Genomic DNA, 18,420 nt, shown 5'->3' on the forward strand with positions numbered 1-18,420 from the left:
CTTCTTGTATTATATCACGAACATCAGTCCACATCTCTTCGGGCTCTTTGTCTTCTAGATCTAATTCTTGAAATCGATTCCTCACTTCCACAGCATATTCTAATGGAATCTGATCCAGATCATACCTGAAAGGCCTTCTAGTTTTCTGCGTTTTCCTCAATCGAAGCTTAATTTTGGCAACAAGAAGCTGATGATCGGTGCCACAATCGGCCCCAGGCCTTGTTTTTACTGCTTGTATAGCGCTTCTCCATCTCTGCCGGCAAATAATATAATCGATCTGATTCCTGTACAGACCGTCCGGTGAAATCCATGTGTACAGGCGCCTCTTGTGCTGTTGAAAATGAGTATTCGCTATGGTCAGGTTGTTTTCTTGACAGAACTCTACTAGCCTCTGCCCAGCTTCATTTGGCTCACCAAGACCGAACTTGCCTGTAATTCCGGATATTTCTTCACTCCCGACCTTAGCATTCCAGTCTCCTATGAGAAAAACGACGTCTGATGATGGAGTGCGGTCTAAAAGGCATTGTAGGTCCGCATAAAATCTCTCAACGTCAGCTTCTTCAGCAGTAGTGGTCGGTGCATAGACTTGGATAACTGTTATGTTGAAAGGGTGAGCTTGGATCCGAAGTGAAATCATTCGGTCGTTTTTGGGGTTCTACCCTAGCACTGCTTTGCCCATTCTTCTGTTTATTATGAGAGCGACCCCATTCCTTCTCTTGGATTCGTGCCCACAATAAAAGACATAATGGTCGCCGGAGTTAAATTCTCCCATTCCGGTCCACTTGAGCTCGCTGATACCCAAGATATCAATGTTCAATCTGTCCATTTCTCGCTTGACGATATCCAGTTTACCTTGCGTCATAGATCTTACATTCCATATTGCTATGTGATATATCTCCTTGCAACATCGGACTTTCCGGTCGCTTCCCGACACATCCACAACTGAGCGTCCTTTTGGCATTAGCCCAGCCGCTTCATTCGTCCTGGAGCTACTAGGAATCGCCCTTTGTTCATCCCCAGTAACATGTGGGACGCCTTCCAACCTGGGGGGCTCATCTTCCGGCGCCATATCGATAATGGTATTGTGACTGGCCATAGGGTTTTCTTGGCAGGAAATACTGGAGTGGGTTGCCATTACCTTCTCTAGTGAATCACATTTTGTCAGAGCTCTCTGCCGTGACCTGTCTATCTTGGGTGGCCCTACACAGCAGAGCTCACGACTTCATCGAGTTTCGCAAGCCCCTCCGCCACGACAAGGCAGTGAGTGATCCATGAAGGGGCTGATACTGTGTATTAAACCGAAAAAGTAATTTGCATTAATTTGATTGCCAATGGACGCTATGTAGGCATGGTGCCCTTCTAAAGTATTACCTATAGGGCCATGGTCCAACGCTTGTGCTCACGTAAGAGAGGTGGAGTAGGCGCATGCATTGGTTTAAAAGAAGGAAATTCAGTGCAGGTATTGTGTGTGTTTGTGTGCGTGTGTGTGTGTGTGTGTGTGTGTGTGTGTGTGTGTGTGTGTGTGTGTGTGTGTGTGTGTGTGTGTGTGTGTGTGTGTGTGTGTGTGTGTGTGTGTGTGTGTGTGTGTGTGTGTGTGTGTGTGTGTGTGTGTGTGTGTGTGTGTGTGTGTGTGTGTGTGTGTGTGTGTGTGTGTGTGTGTGTGTGTGTGTGAGAGAGAGAGAGAGAGAGATATGGATTCATTGAAAGGAAAGGCAGAGGGGTTGGAATAATTCAAATCTGGCCTGCTACTCTGCACTGGGGAAGGGGAAGGAGAGGAGAATGAAGATCATGATAGGTGACGATGTGGGAGAAGGCATATGAAATATATACAGGCACAATAGCTTGCTTTACAAGCGCGAATCAAGTCCGCTTGCTCACAAAAAACTGCGAAGAGCACACACTGCCTGGACACCCTTCCCCTTCCCCTTGTCCTGCCAAGCGCCCAGCAGCAGTTCCTCCGGCAGAGGCCTCTTGTCCAAACGCTTCAAGGAAGCGGTTAGCACACTTCTTTCGCACGCATACACCGGGAACACCGATAATATATGGTCCACAGTCTCTGGGATGCCGCAAGTTGAACATTCCGGCGAGTCCACTTGTTTAATTAAATGTAAGTACTTGCGCGTGAAAGCCACGTTTAAATGAAGTCTATGTAGCAAGCAAGCCTGATGGCGCGGAATATCACGCGGAACATAAAATTTCAACGATCGATCGAGCCTTCTTAGACAAATGTGTTGGGCGTTTGGCTGGGCCCAGTAAGCTGCTGTAGCGTTCTTCATACAACTCGTAAGAAGGCACGTCGTATCCGCTCTTGAAAAATGCACAGCTGTTTGGAAGCCATTGCTGAGTGCACTTTTCGCTTCAACATCGGTCTGTTCATTCCCATGGAGCCCGCAGTGGGCAGGTATCCATAAATATTATCCTGTAGCTTTGCAGCTGGGCAGATGTGAGGAGCTCCATAATGTTTAGTGCTAGGGACTGCTAGGCAGTGGGGTGTATGAAGTTTTCCAAAATTTGCAATGCAGTCTTTGAGTCTGTGAATATACACCATTTTTGAGGTGGTTCACCACATAGCGAATAGATTCCCGAATGGCTATAAGTTCAGTAGCGGTTGATGTAGAAGTATGTCCCAAAAGGAAATGCAAAGTCGTTTTCTGAGCTGGTATGACCACAGCTGCAGCGGATGCTTGTGCTGACACCGATCCATCGGTGTATACGTGAATATAGTTAGGATATTCTGACCAGATGTGCGCCAGAGTAAGTTGTTGGCACCATTGATTTCTTTAGTATTCCGGGAACACGAAGGTGCACCAAAGGTGTATCCATCGTCCATGGTGGTTGGGCGGGACGATATGGGAGGGCATATCCTGTCGGTACTTGTGACTGATGGCAACGGAGTGCACTTGTAAAACTGCACTCCGGCCGCTCATCCAGAATCTTGCTGAGTGGGTGAAAACGGTGTCGTGTAAGTGCTCGTAAATATACATGAAGTGGTTCGTGTGACAAGTATATGGATATTGGGCGAGCATGTGCCTCTTCAATTGTGTCTTTGTTAGAGGTGCATCTGGGCAGTCCGAGGCATATTTTCAGTGCCTGCGCTTGCACGCTCTCTAAAGTCCGCAAGCAGGAAATGCTCATACTAGAGAGTACTGGGAGACTGTACCGGATGTAGCCAATAAACAGAGTCTCGTAAAGCCTTATTAAGGAGCGCTCAGTTGGACCCCATTTGATGCCAGCTATGAAACGAAATACATGGCAAAAATTAATTAGCCTTTTCTTCACCATATGTTTCGACCAAGATAGTCGGTGGTCAATAATAACTCACAAGAATCTGTGCCTGGAGACGTGCGGTATTACGACTCCATGGAGAGTAATGGGGTGGCGGCTGACACAATTTCCCGTAAATGCGATCGCTGCACACTTTTCCTTTATTCGTGAACTACTGACATCTGCTGCTTTTTCTCTTTTTTTTTTTTTTTTTTTTTTTTTTTGGCATGCGTTTCGACGGCCAGCCGTCGATTACCCAGTACCTAAGTACCCAGTAGTGACTGGGTACTTGGCAAGAAGTTCGGGAAGCTTTTCAGGCAGGCATATCGGGCCTTCCTTTGTTTTGAATTCGGTGATAATCAGAGGCATTTATCATAAGCTTCATTATATATTTGCGTCATTTTTCTTTCAAAATTTCCGACTACCATACTTCTCTTTTGTCTTCTCCGAGATGCCAAATGCCAGGCGGAGAATAATCATGAGGAGTGACATGTGTCTTTATATGTACTGAAACTCGTTTCTACCGCCTTGAAAAATGTTGAAAAAGGTAGCCGTTGGCGCAGCGCATTTCTGTGCCTTATTCATGCAGAGTGTTAGTTTTATCCGAAAGCTTAATTTTAAAACATTAGCGCGCCATTCAACCCTAGGTTCAGTTTGCTCTTATCGAACAATACCAAAAGGTTGCCAGTTTTGACAGATGATTCCGCACTTGGTGCGGAAGGTGTTCCTTTAATGACTTCAAAGTGTGTAGGCTGTTAATTATTGCTTGTGTGTTTTCTTTTTTCGAATGATGTGTATACGTTAATACGCGTACATAACCCCATGATATTCTTCTGCGAATGCTAAATAGTTTTCAGCTGAGCCTCATCTCTCGTTTTTATTTAGTTTAAACAACCGAGCGATGATTGTGACGTATTTATCTTGTTTAAGTCACACAAGGCAGAAGGAAACGATATACTTGAATATAACGGCTTACGCGTTGTCTCCATCCACTACAATACTTAGGCCAGGCACCTTCAAGAGCTGCACTGACATCGAACGAGTGCCGCCCCGCCGCTGTGGCTCAGTGGCTATAGCCACTATATGGTGCGCGACTGCTCACAAGGACGCAGGTTAATTCCCAGCCACGGCGGCCGCTTTTCGAGGGGTGAAAGGCAAGGCGACCGTGTGCTACATATTGTCGATTTATTCATCAACTTCCCACTGCATGTCTTAATTGTTCCTTAGAGTTTCTCAGAATTTACGATCCTAAAAATGGGGCTCCGTTACCGATTTTCATAAGAAATTTAGCAACTATCCGCAACTAAAAGTTTGAACTTTTTATTCAGCTTGGCTAGAAACAAGAAATAAGCTTCAGAATAATAGCTGTGCTGCAATTCTATTTCTTACATGTATTATAGATTATATCAGTAATGCACCAGTGTTGTGTCACTCATATGAGCCTCTCCAACATTAAATATTTCCTCATTTTTATTCCGCACATTTACCACGTACCTCTTCATTATTTTACGCGCAATTAGGCGTTTGGTGCTGGTTTTTGTCCTAGAAATGACAAAACACGTTTTAGAGGTTCCCTTCGAGGTAACGCCTATGTTGAATCGTAATCGCTGTTTTCGTACACGATCTAGCGGCCTGTCGGTGAAAATAAAACTCAAACTCTAAGCTTTATTCCCTAGTACGATGTAGCACTGGAACTGTTGATATGGCTTCCCTCCACTATATAGAAATGGAGCATCCCTGGAATGACAAACACCAGCAGTAAATCAAATTGAACCTCCTCATCTTCGAAGATAACACTTTGGTGAAGTAACCGCGTCTTATGCAGCGTGTAGCGCTGCGCAAGACGATCACATGGCCTAATTCGCCCCGGACTAACGTGCAAGGTGCAGCATACACTCTGTAGGCAGAGCACAGATAAGGCTTGCTCTTCCGAAATTGCCTTAACGGCGACTTCACCTGAGGCGATTGTTCTGAGGTCCACTCTTTGCTGGTTGGTGGCAGCATCATCGCGTTTGTGTCTCTATTGGAAAAGAAACGAGTTGAAAGTATCAACAGAATGATCAGATCTGCAGCAGCATTACCAGATCCACATAGTTTATAAGTACTTTTTCGCACCTTTACCCTGCGTGAACCACATATACATTAGCCGTGGAACTTCGGCAGCCAATCTAACCTTGCGCCATCCTCCTCCTCACCAAGTCTTTGAGAAATCACATCCACGAGATTGCAAACGCATTATCGACATCAAGGCGACACTTCTCTTTTTCATTTAAATCAACTTTTTTGCGTCAGTCTCAAGTCGCATATATGATTCGGTTTAACAGGACTATGAAAGACAGGAAAAAGTAAACCAACTTTACTGGGCTAAAGTCGTCGTACAGCACATGGTTGCAACAAGCTGGAACGAGTATTCTTCAACAATGAAAAACCAAAAGCAGAGCACCTCAGCATAATTCGTAAAGAGGTTTGCAATTATAAAACACAATAAATGGACAACACCCAAAGTGTGGAGATCCTTGCTTATATGGCCATCCTCTGAAACATGGTCTATATGTCGACTTCATCTGGTTGGTTGGTTGCGACTGTAGGAAGAATAAAAAGAAAATACACGGGCCTGCTACTGGGCTCTGTAGCTGAGCCACCTCCGCTGCCTCGTGCGGACAGAAGAGTAAATAGAGAAGGAAGATAAAGAAGAGGGAGAGAAAGACGCGCGTCGCAACGGCCGTCGTCCACCACCGAAACGGTGGGGGTGCAATGACGGCCTTGACCAGATAAAAAATAAGTGGCAGGCTAGCCCCCGCCGCAAGCGGCGTTGACCTACCTGAACCCCACAACGTCGGAGTCTCCTTCATGCACAGACTAGATGTGTTGACCATGTAGCGGGATCTTCAGACTCCCAAACTCTGTTTCCGAACAATCAAAGTTTTCACCAACGCCATCACCACTGTGTTCGACAGGTTACTATAGTAACAAAAGAGTGCACTTAGCCTAGACGGTGCTAATGATCTGTAGTTAAGAAGCACACACTACACGTCTTCTATGCATTGTCAAAGACTTGTTCACGTTCTCGGACAGATCCCAGTCCTGTCGAACAAGCTTGGAAATAGTATCTTGATTTCTTAATTCATTCATTCTTTTGTGTGCTTGTGTGTGTGTGTGTGTGTGTGTGTGTGTGTGTGTGTGTGTGTGTGTGTGTGTGTGTGTGTGTGTGTGTGTGTGTGTGTGTGTGTGTGTGTGTGTGTGTGTGTGTGTGTGTGTGTGTGTGTGTGTGTGTGTGTGTGTGTGTGTGTGTGTGTGTGTGTGTGTGTGTGTGTGTGTGTGTGTGTGTGTGTGTGTGTGTGTGTGTGTGTGTGTGTGTGTGTGTGTGTGTGTGTGTGTGTGTGTGTGTGTGTGTGTGTGTGTGTGTGCGTGCGTTTGTGTACGTGCGTGTGTGCATGAGGGGGCTTTGCTGAACAAAGGCATATGGTTTCAATGTCCATTTAAAAATAAAATCATAGCCCTTGAATATCAATCTTTCCAATATTTTTCTTCATCAGTCGAATGAATGAATGAATGTAATCAAGCAATTAATCAACTAGTTAATAATTCAGTAATATTCAATCTATATTCTAGCTCACTATTATTCAATTAATCAGCTAACAGTCATCCTGCCATTTTTCGCCGTCAGTTCTTCGAAGCATGCTTATTTCTGGGCGCAAAGGCCACTTCTTGGTGTCCGCTCACCTATTCCGATGCGGGAAAGCGATTTCCTAGACATACCTTATACATCATACTGACACGTATAGCGGCCCTGCGGCGACGACGCTTAAGTAAACTAATCTGCCGGATCGCTGTCAACGCACTGTGCATTGACGTCCCGGTGTCGAGAATGGGCGTGCCGCCCCTAGACACATTTCTAACCCTTTCCTCTCTTTCCGTCTGCGTCCGTAATGGCTTAGAAGGTCCTTGAAGGTCTCCGACTCAGCCTTTAGGCTTCGCCCGGAGCGGCGTCAGCGCGTGAGTAGGCAAAACGCCCCCAGCATCCCTCCTTACCTCAATAACGCTACCTGTCTCCTCCTCTTTTTCTCCATCGTCGTCGCGTGCCCTGCGTCTTCCGTCTTCCCCAGCTTCAGTGGTGCGTGCAATGCAAAAGATGTGGGCGAAATAGCGTGAAAAGCCCTGCGGTTACTTGTTTGTCAATATTTTGTTGTCGTTGTTGTGAGTGTTGTGTAACTTTTACAGTGCACTTTTCTCTAACGAATTTCCGATACGTGTCCGCGTTCCGCTACGCGTGCAAAATGACTCAAGACAGGTCAGCAAAGCGGCGGTTGGCCAAGCGACACGAGGAAAGAAATTCGTCTGGACCATTCTGTCCCACTTTATTATTATAATGTCATGGACTTGCCATGTGGCATACGATATGGCTATCAATATGCTAAACGCTGTGGAGGCTATTTTTGTCCACGAACCAGATCAATCCCCTGCTCTTCGCGTCGTTCGTCAGCACGTTGTCGTTTCATTCTTGAAGCGTCTGTTCTGGGACATGTCCAGAGAAGGCGGCTAACATCGACGTCTACGGCTGGCGTGGAAAATGTTTTTGGCACGAAGTGAGGTTTTTCTGTTCTTTACAAATTGTCTTCGTCTGCAACGCTCCAGTAGGAGGCTAAAATATTTGCGAAAGGTTTGTAGGAAATCAGCGCATTTCATGATTCGTTGTATTCTGGAGCAGTACAAGGCGGGAGCACCTTGGAAGACAAAGAATATATATATCGTCAGTCAGCGTCTACACCGCGTCCTTCTTTGTCTTCCAGGGTGCTCCCACCACACACACACACACACACACACACACACACACACACACACACACACACACACACACACACACACACACACACACACACACACACACACACACACACACACACACACACACACACACACACACACACACACACACACACACACACACACACACACACACACACACATATATATATATATATATATATATATATATATATATATATATATAGCTCGACGTTTAACGCGAGCAAAACGGGAAGGAGTATCCGCTACTTTTTTTCTTCTTGGTTCGTCTTTGATCTTTTTCTCCTGCTGCACATATCCAAGTCTGCTCGATTTTGTTCAATGCGGCCAACGTAAAGGGCTGCCTTGGCCTAACTATAATTCTCCATCGGGAAGTTGCTCCTTAGAGTGCAAGCGTAAATTATATATAACCATTCAGAAGGTTCGCATGCTTCCTTGATGGGGCAGTGAGTAGTAATCGTTTTCAGTGCCCACCAGCGTATTGGCATGCATTCAATTATCTTTCAAATTGCTTCCTTTGCTTCTTTTTCACGTCTCCGAGCTGAACTGCGCACCTACGATGATCACGAAATTCCGCTCTCTTTCGTGGTCGTCTATTGTTTGCGACCTCGCTGAATAACTGTCTAAGTAATGCGTGAGCTACTCCGTTTGTTTCTCTTTCGCTAATAATTGGGCGACGCAGAAAAAACAGAGGGAAGGCAATGTTTCTGGCCGAAAAAACCGCGCGACTGGGTCAAACGGCCTCACACGACGACCGGTTTCCTTGTTCCGCTGTGCATGTGAGGGGAGAGGCGTGGTTTCGCGCGGGCATTTTGCTCGTGCCTCTGCCTGCGTCATACGAGCGTGCTTACGTAGTCGTGGACGTTCGTCTTGGCCGGGTGAAAAACGGCGCTTTCTTGAATCACGTCCCGTTCGCCACTACTTACACACTCGTTCCTTTGTTCCCCCGGCAGACGAGATTTCTTTCTTTTTTTTTTTTTTTTTTTTTTTTTTGTTCTTCGCGGTGGCCCTGCGGTCGTTCCCATCCGGCTTCGCGAACGCTGCCCTGCGCTCGCGCATGAACGTGACCGAAGGATGCGTAACACTTATTCCATGGACGAGGGCCGCCCGTAAATGATTCGGAGCGTAACGCTCATTCCCGCCTTGATCACATGCGCCCAATTCTCTCCTTTATCATCGGTAAAAACAACGATGCGCTTTCTGAAATATGTGGAAGTTGGCGAGTCTTGAACGTGGTCAGGAAAGTCGTGGTTGGAGAAACGTTGTGGGGGCGAATTTGGGTCGCTCTGAGTAAGTGGTTCCGCCTTTCACTTGCAGCGTCCAGCCGTTTTTAGTTGCGATGCACCCTTCTGTGGTTAGCCTAAGGAGGACTACTGTGCTGAATTCTTACCTTTTACCGCTCGTCCTAAGTTTCTGAGAAAGAACAGCAACTAAAACATTTGACAGCCTGTAGCAGGGACTGTTTCTCACTTGTTGGTGTATTCAAATTGAATTAAGAGACAGCCTAACAGTCTATAGCTTCTATCGTGCACATCCAAAAGAAATAAAATTGAATATTTGATATAGTGAGATAGCAGTGTGCGGCCCGGTGTAATGAAATCATCTTTTGACTATTGTCTGCACTATCATCAAAGGCTAGTGGGGGAATTACGCAGTAGTAATAGAAAAAATAATAATGGAAGACGTTGCTGTCTTTACTGTTTAATCATTCATCGATTTCGAGGATAGGGTACTAGATCACAGCGTTCTAACAAAAAATATCGCCATCCAATTTGAGCGTAGCAAAGTTTAGAGCGAAGAACGCACACCTTTTATCGGCTGCTGTCGATATAAACGGAACTGTCCGGCCAGTGTGAACAAGCTCCGGCTGTAGTTCCGTATTGACTAAAACAGTGCAGTAAGGCGCACTTTTTGTGAGATTACTCTGTCCGCGGCAATTCTTAGTGCCCGTCGCCGCGCTCGCTGACGTCATTTCCCGTAGACAATTACCTTGGTTACGGCTGCAACGTAAACATATAACCTCGTGCTTTGGTGCTGTTACGTCGCGTTACAAGTTAGTTACGGCCGCACCTCCACAAAGCAACGCCCCGTTCTCACGGAGACGAAGGTGGTAAAGCGGTGCCTCTTATGAGAACGGAAGCTCGTCCAGCCACACTCGATCCTCGCTCGGAGACGCCGGAAGAAAAAACAACCATGGCGTCGGCCGGCCATGCAAAGGCGGCAAAAAGGGAGGGACGCGGCCGCCATGGAGTTAGCCGCCACAATGGAAAGAGACGGATCGGCAGCGCGATCGCGGACGCAGCGCAGAGTATCGGGGCGTGAAACGGGTAGTCCCTCTATCCGGCGTCGCCGCTGTTGAGGCCGGTGTATCGACCCTCGCGCCGCTGCGGCCACGCATTGCCGCATTGGGAAGCCCCAGCCGACAGGTCGCGCCGCTGTGTGTGCGTATGTAACCGACGCATGTACTTTCACGAAATGGCGCGGTGGCCGTCTTGAGGGAGCGTCGATGGCGCTCTCACGGACGTCAAAGGGATGCAACGGACGGGTTCGTTAAAAAGCAGCCCCTGACCCTGTCCGCTTCCTGTATACAGTTGTCCCAAACGCAAGCGTAATGGTTTCCGGGCTGCGGCGCGGTACAGAAAGGGCGGAGGGAAGGCAGTGTGGACTATATTATTTAGGAACGTTTGCCAACCTATAACTGATTATCAGAGGAAACGAACTGGAAAGGGAAGAGAAAGAAAAAGTGGGCGCTCTTGAAATGACCTAATCTAAATGTTTTGTTGAGTTGCAACGAAAATTTAGTGGCGCTTGCTGTCCTTTTTGATTTTTATCTGAAGCGGAATCTTCACTATTGAGGCCAACTCGAGACTTAATTCAGCGTCAGTGTCGTCAGAGCGCCAACTGGGGCTTCTCCTTTCATGTGGGAGGGTGAAATTAGAGTCAGCCTGCCATGGCATTTGAATTCACGTTAACCCAATGCTACGGGCAGGAGCTGCCAAACTCGGGTCGCTCCCCTCATATGGGAGGGGGATATCAGACTCAACCTGACAGAATCCTTTGCATTCTTCATTTTGAACCAGATTCAATGAACCAGATTCAACTCGCCCAACTTTCAACCTTACTACCTTTGCATTCTTGTTACCCCTACGACATGTAGGCACGTCCATACGGCTTGGTTAAAGCGTGACTTTATATGTGGACTGGTAGCTTATGCTCTCGCGTCATACCCGTAAAGGCTGAGCTTACGTGTTCCCAGTAATGTAGCCCCCTACACTGATAGGACGTGGTAGGGGAATAATGTAGCTGGCAAAAGAAGCTTCCGCTTCCATCCGGATTGAACCAGAGCTAAACCACAACTAAACTAATTTTTAGCCGTGGAAGCTTGCATCTATGCGTCAATATGAGATGTAATTTCATGCCAGTTCTTGATTTGTAGAAGCGTCTGTATTGTATAGGACGCTTATGAATGCAGTGCTTCATAGCAGTATCGTTCATTCTTTCTCCTCTGACCTTTACGCGTCGAATATTTTTGCTGTTTTCATCATCATTTTTTTTTTTTATCTCACGAAGCACTAAAAATTACAAAACGCGTACTATGAATACGCCTCAAGTTTACTCCAGATATAGAGACTTTTTTTTTCTATCGTATCACTGCCAGTATTTTCTGTTCACCTCTCCGCACTGTGAACCCAAAGCCGAAGCTTCATATCCTCCACCGGCTGCTGGAAGGATATTTGGACAGCTTAGCCCGAGCGATCGTCAATCATTGACCAAGGCTTGGCAGAGACTAATGGACGCCTTGAGCATGAAAATTGCTCGAGGGCGATAATTTATTTAAATGCCGTTCCCTTTCATCTTCTCTCATTCGCCTCCGTCACCAACGTAGTCTTCTCCTACTTCTCTTTTCCTCATCTATTGCTCTCTTCCACCACTATATAGACAACGAAGTGGAATGGTTGATATCAATGCCTTGCCTGTGTTAATTCAGTGGCTTTGTGTACCGATCAGAGCCACAGGCACACTTTTCGTCGTCTTTATTACCCTCTCCTTTCCGCACCCGCCTCTGTAAGGCGAGTTTTACTTGATGTCTTCTTGTGTTTTCACCTCACGTTTCTTACGCAACTTGCCCTTTTTCGCCATTTTAAATCCGTCTTCTTTTCCAGTGCGCTCTAACGGACAGTAGTTTCCACTCCTGATAACTTTCTTCTTTCTAACTGAATGTCCATACCGATAAATTCAGAAGAAATTCATTTTTTTCTTCTTCTTTTGAAGGGAAGCTGTTTCTGATCTAAACGTTTCCCACATCGATAGAATCTACCGGAATCGCTTTGGGACGGTAAACACCGTCAATCAAACCGCATCTTATGTTTCATACCTGCCTCACACATAAAAACAACGTCCAAAAAAAGGGCTGAACTTTTGTATTGACAATGTGGAGGAGCAAAGTTACCAGCCGATGTCATTTTCTTTCCTTCCACTGACTTTTAACTCTGCTTCTTTTCTGTTGAGCTTCCGACATCGAGCTAGCCCCACAGTCCCTATATATGCCGTGGATTATGACGGTCTCCTCCCTTGTGTGCAGGACCGGCGCGACCTGGTGAGCGGCCATGCTGCCGCCGCAGCGGCCGCCGCGGCCGCCCTGGGGCCCATCACGAGCCTCAGCTCGCCGAACCCGAGCACGCCGGGCTCCCTGGGCTCGGGCGCTGGCTCGTTCGCGGGGGGGCCGCCCCCTCCGCCACCGCCGCCCCGGCTGACGCCGTCGTCGGCGGACTTCCAGCCACCCTACTTCCCGCCCCCCTACAACCTGCCCACGCCCACGCAACAGCAGCTGGACTTCCACGACCCGTACGCGTCTCACCACCTCAACAGCCTCGCGGGGCCCCAGCAGTACCACCAGCTGCACCCGGCCGCGGGACACCAGCCCCGGGGGCTGTCCCGGAGGCCCGAAGAGGACCTCCTACAGGCGGTCAGTCTCTTATCATCGCCGTTTCTTATCTTAACAACAAATGAGGCACACCCACATTTAGTGATCATCCCATAATCGGGTAGCATAGCGAGGCTAATGAGATAGATTCGACAGCTGCGGATGTCCTTGTCTTCTTGTTGTTTGACTGGATTCGGTGTCTAGCGCCTGCTACTGTTGGAGATTGTGTAGCCGAAACACTTAAAAAGAGGTGGCTGACAGGCATATGTTTATCAGAAATTTATAGAAGGAAATGTTCGTGGGATGGTGGGGAATGTATTGCCTATACAGGAGATATCGGATAGGGTAAAGAATGGATTCTCAGTGGTTCTATGGGAGAAGTTCGATGGATAGCAAGCGGAACGAAGCAAACTCCAAGGGCTGCTCAGGCTTACAGTTGGGGTAAGGAGGGCGGCTGGAACACCATGGCTGCCCTTGGAGTGAGGCATCGAAACTTGGATGTGTATTTGGACGAAACATATGTCGTTAGATTGAGTTAACCTTTCTTGTTGATCCTGATACCTTCGATTAACTGCTCATATAGAAAGCGCTATCTAGCGCACTTATGAGTAGTAGGAAAAAAGGTAAAAAAGCTGGAAGAAGGTTAATTGTGTTTTGCGAAGATTAGTTTAATGAACCGCGGAGAAAAGCTTCAAACTCCAGTCTGCCTTCGTCTTATCTGATAGCGGAGTAAACTTGATGAAAACATAAATTAAACACTTTACATATCGGGATTTGTAGGAAGAGTTTAAAGAAAGGACTGGGTGGTCGGTCTGCCTCCCGCTCAAGTGGAGCACACATAAACCCTTTTGAAAATGGAAAGATTGGGAGTAATATGCTAGCCGGTGTCTCCTTTAACGCTGAATGTGATGAGAAACAATGCATCGGTGTCCTATATTAAAAAGAACGGACGGACCAGTTTAGCCGAAACCGCTGTTCGTGGCACTACGCGAAGAAGTGGAGTCTGCGATGATATTTCCGGTAGAGGCTGTGGCGGCGGAATCCAGAAGACTTGCAGAAATAGTCTGGTATAGTGTACTGCTCGCAAGAAACAGAAAAGAATGCTTTAGACTGTCGTATGGCTGTTGGAGGTCCTAGCCCGTTATACCTATTGGCACGGGCAGAGGCATATTATTTTATATTATTTTTGGGTAGCCTCACCATAGTATAAGTTGGAGGTCCTATAAAAGTACAGTGAGGACTAATACAAGCTTGTAGGATATCGCGATAGGGTATCGCCATCACTTGCCTGACTAAGTCCACTGCAGGACAAATGGCTGTTTCATGTCCTTCCAGTTAACCTGGTCCTGTGCAAGGTTATTCATAATCTCCTCCGCCCACCTAACTTTATTCCTTCTCCTACTAAACTTGTGCTTGCGACAGGGTATACCGCTTTAAAATCACAAAGAAACCACTCTCGCCATAAACAGAGCTTTTAACGTTTAGAACAGAAAAAAAAAAAAAAAAAACGAAACATAGGCGTCGCGATTACCGCCTGATTTCGCTCCGCCTTTTATGCAGGGTATGTGACGCTACATCGTTAATTGTTTCAATCGGCGCTCTTGTGAATCCTCGCTCACGAGCGAACTTTGAAGCTCATCTAACCGCCTAGTTTAGCCTCCATTATGTCGCGCATGCTGATTAGCTTAGAGTCGTAGGCTAAGACCACGAGGTATGTGGTAGCATGGCTTGCGCCTAATTCAGGATCCACTGTCTCGAATTGTTCGATGCTCTTATAAACGAAACTGCCCGAGTTGGAAACAACTCGCCACAGGTGGCTTCTTGACGTGACAGAACCCGCCAACCAATGAGTGTCATGACATGCCAACCACAGCCTTCCAGGAGCATAGTCATCATTTTTCGCTTACATGGCCGACGCCAACGCTGATGTCGGAACTTTAACGCTGTCACGTTGCGTTAATACCATTCTCGCAGATTCCCTATGATGATCGACTGCTGGTAGGATTTTAAACTTCAGTTGTCTCGGCGAAAAGTACGCCTCTTACTGCTAAAGAAACGTTAACTTAAGAATCAGGAATTACTTTTGTGTTGTGTTGCCTCCCTGCTCTTGTGTTGCCTCCCTGCCAATAATTAGGATTGTGGACTCGTCAAGCTGCCCAAGGGCAGCTTTTTTCTACGATTCCTCCATCTGTAGTTTTAGATGGGAAATAAACTTTGACTTTTTCCTCTTAAAATAATTGAATAGAAATGCCCTCAATGTCACTTTATGGTTTTTTTTTTTTTTTTATTGTTAGGTTGTTCTTAATTACGTGTTGTCGGAGGTACTCTGGCAACTCGCTGGCGGATTTTGCGCAAAATTAATGCTGTGACGCTGGAACACGAGGTTTTGCTTGTTGAGGACTGGCAGGTATAATACGCTCACATTCAACATTATGGTGGAGCACTGTCATAGGCATGGGTAACACACCGTTCACACCGAGTCAGTGATACAGGTGATGAGTAAACGATAGCTTGCGGTTTGCTCACCATACTCTGTATGCCGCCAGTGATCGCGTGAGACTGCGCCACCAACAGAGGCACGTGTATTCCGTGGTCGCAGCGACAAGGGTTGCTCCTCATAACAGCACTGCCATTCCGCTCACGTAACACTCGGTGCCCGACCGCACACATGCAGTGCTCAGTTCCTCGGGCTGTTTTGTGCTCGCAGCAAGCGAAGAGTATAGTGCGGCAGTTCATGCGTTCGTCTCATTCCGTTACCCTTTAGTCACGCCATTGCGGGCACCCGACAAACCATACTCAAAACCAGCCGCACTAGTTCTTACTATTGCTCTTGTTTTGTGTCCCGTGGAACGATTCCCCGTTCCATTGTAAGGGCCGTCTCGCAGTCGTGTCATGTTTGAAGCATCAAAAACAAATAATCCCTGCAAACCAAGCGCGCCCGGAATACATTCTTCTTCGGCACCGCTCCTGATACGGGGCACGTATTCAGAGGTGCCACGGAATCCCTAATGCCGGCCCCGCCAGGGAACGAAGCTAGAGGGCCCGGGAAATGCCGGTCTGTCATGGTTGAGCTCGCATGTGGGTGGCGTCTTGTCTCAACCGCGTTGAAACGACTTTGTTGTGTTTCAGGCTGCAGTATAGACGGTCACCTTTCCCATGATCCTCTTCTACCCGTTCTTTCCGCGGCCCTATATAGACCACTGTTTGCCGATTACAAACGCTTAGTTTATTGCGCATGATAGAATTTTTTTATCTGTGAGGAATACATTATATTTGCTCACAGTAGCGCTCAGCAGCAGGCGTTTATCGACTCTGGAAAGTTATAGGAGAATAGGGGCTGTTGTGCCTCAGTCTGTCTGCTCAACAGGTTTAGACAGGCAGTTGTCTCCAACGCGATAAATACCCCAACACACCCGTGCCATGACATGACAAATCGTTTCTTGCAATGATGATGACGTAGTGAGGCAGATGCGTTTATATCTTTCTGTCTTCTTATTTGTTGATGAAATACCCCAGGCAGCACGAAGTGGGCTATGAAGGGTGGGCCCCGGTGGGCCCGATGTAGGCAATGCAGGACAGCCCCGGTGGGCTCAATGTGGGTGCTGCAAGAGGGGCCGACGTAGGCCCGAAGGGGGCTGTCGACAAAGCCCCAATGGGCCCCACTAGGGGCCGATGCGGGCAGCCCTTGCGGGGCTGCCCTTATTTTTCCGGCATTGTTAAAAGGGCACATCCCGCCAACTCCCCGCGATGGTCCTACTTTGGACCGATATGGGCAGCCGCTTTGGAGGAACATTTTTTTTATTTCAGTTAGCCCCTCAGATAATGAATGACATAGGACCAATGCGGGTTCTATAGCGGTAGCCGCACTTGGGCTTGCCCACATTATTCTCATAGGGGTCCGACGCAGGAAATTGATGGAAAGCCCTAGTACAAGTTCTCCCATTCAATATTTATGCACATAATTAAGTAATTATTTTATACATGTCTGCACTTTCTAAACAACCACAATATAAATTTTACAATAATTCATAACATTCATCTAGCCGAAATGACTTCATGTACATCCTGTTCAGGCTATGGAGATGTGTGTTCTGAACAGCAATTTTGTGCTGAGAGTTGCAGGCTTTCCAAAGCAACCACATAAGAGGCAACAGTTAGCAATCAGTTTGTTTTAGTATTTGTAGCGCAATTTGCATCAGCGCGAGAACTAAAGCCGTACAAATTTCTAATCGACTAAACATGGCAACAACTGTTATACAAATCATCTATAATAGTAATTTAGGGCAACACCTAATGCAAATAAAGGTTGGAAACAATGATTACGCAATTGCACGCACGCCTTCTAGCCCCATTACGGCCGATGTGGGACCTACAGCGGTTTTGTGTGGGCAGCCCCAATTGGGCTGGATGTTGGTTTTGAACCTAAAGCCCACTTGCTGTTGCACGTGCCTTCAAATTCCCTACAAGGGACCAATTTTGGTATCATGCGGGCCCTCCCGCCTTCCAGCCCCATTACGGCACATGTTGGATATAAAGCAGTTTTATGTGGGCAGCCCCAATTGGGCTGGACGTTGTTTTTGAACCTAGAGCCCACCTGCTGTTGCACAGGCCTTCAAAGTCCCCACAAAGAACCGATTTTGGTACCATGCAGGCACGCCCGCCTTCCAGCCACCTTACAGCCTATGTGGGACCTAAAGCGGTTTAGCTAAGGCTGCCTCATATGGGCTTCACGAGGGCTTGCCCAAATAGAGCCCTTATTCATATTTCACCTGCCCTCAAGTAACCTACAAGGGGCCGATTGGGGCAGCATGTGGGTATGTCCGTTTTCTTGCCCCACTACGGCCGATGTTGGTCCCACAAAGATTTAATGGGGGCGGCCTCATTTCGGATCTATGAGGGCTTTCCCATAAAAAGCCCACATTTAGGTTGGATTGCCCTCAAATATCCGGCAAGGGACCCTTGTGGTCTGGATGCAGGAATGTGCTCTGCATTAGCCCAAGAAACGCCGCTATGGGACCTATGCGGGAGGAACAGGGGCAAGCCCAAATGGGGCTTGCCCACATTTGCCCCATCGGGGACCGATGCAGGTTTTATGATGGTTGCCCCAGCCCCACTTGCCTACATCGGACCTACTGGGGCCCCACATTCTGTGCTACCTGGGACTAGAGTCACTAGCCCATGCAGGATGGCCATATGTAAGTGAAATAAAAAAGATTCAGGATAAAAAAAGCACTAATAACAGCAGTTTTCTACACTCCAGAAGCAACGGTATAGTTATCTGATTGGAATCTCTTCATCGGCGTGAAAAAAAACAAAAAACAAAATCGAGGAAAGTTTGTTTTAGCGAACTAGGATGGTGGCGCTTTTACATTGCGGATAAGAGCGTTAAATGTAGTGTGAGATCCAGGCCACTTGTTATCCAAGAG

At 47.2% G+C, this 18,420-nt stretch overlaps 1 protein-coding gene across 1 annotated transcript in view; it reads left to right on the forward strand.

The window, feature by feature from the left end:
- The window catches only part of TfAP-2 (transcription factor AP-2), a 99,904-nt gene that overhangs the window by 24,993 nt on the left and 56,491 nt on the right, over nucleotides 1-18,420 (forward strand). Inside the window, exon 2 of the mRNA XM_084579718.1 lies at nucleotides 12,653-13,036. Coding sequence (XP_084435844.1) covers nucleotides 12,653-13,036 — 384 coding nt within the window. The remainder of the gene's footprint in view (nucleotides 1-12,652; nucleotides 13,037-18,420) is intronic.

The sequence above is a fragment of the Amblyomma maculatum genome, chromosome 9 (assembly GCF_055883805.1).
Source record: "Amblyomma maculatum isolate TAMU_Amacu chromosome 9, ASM5588380v1, whole genome shotgun sequence".
Lineage (NCBI taxonomy): Eukaryota > Metazoa > Arthropoda > Arachnida > Ixodida > Ixodidae > Amblyomma > Amblyomma maculatum.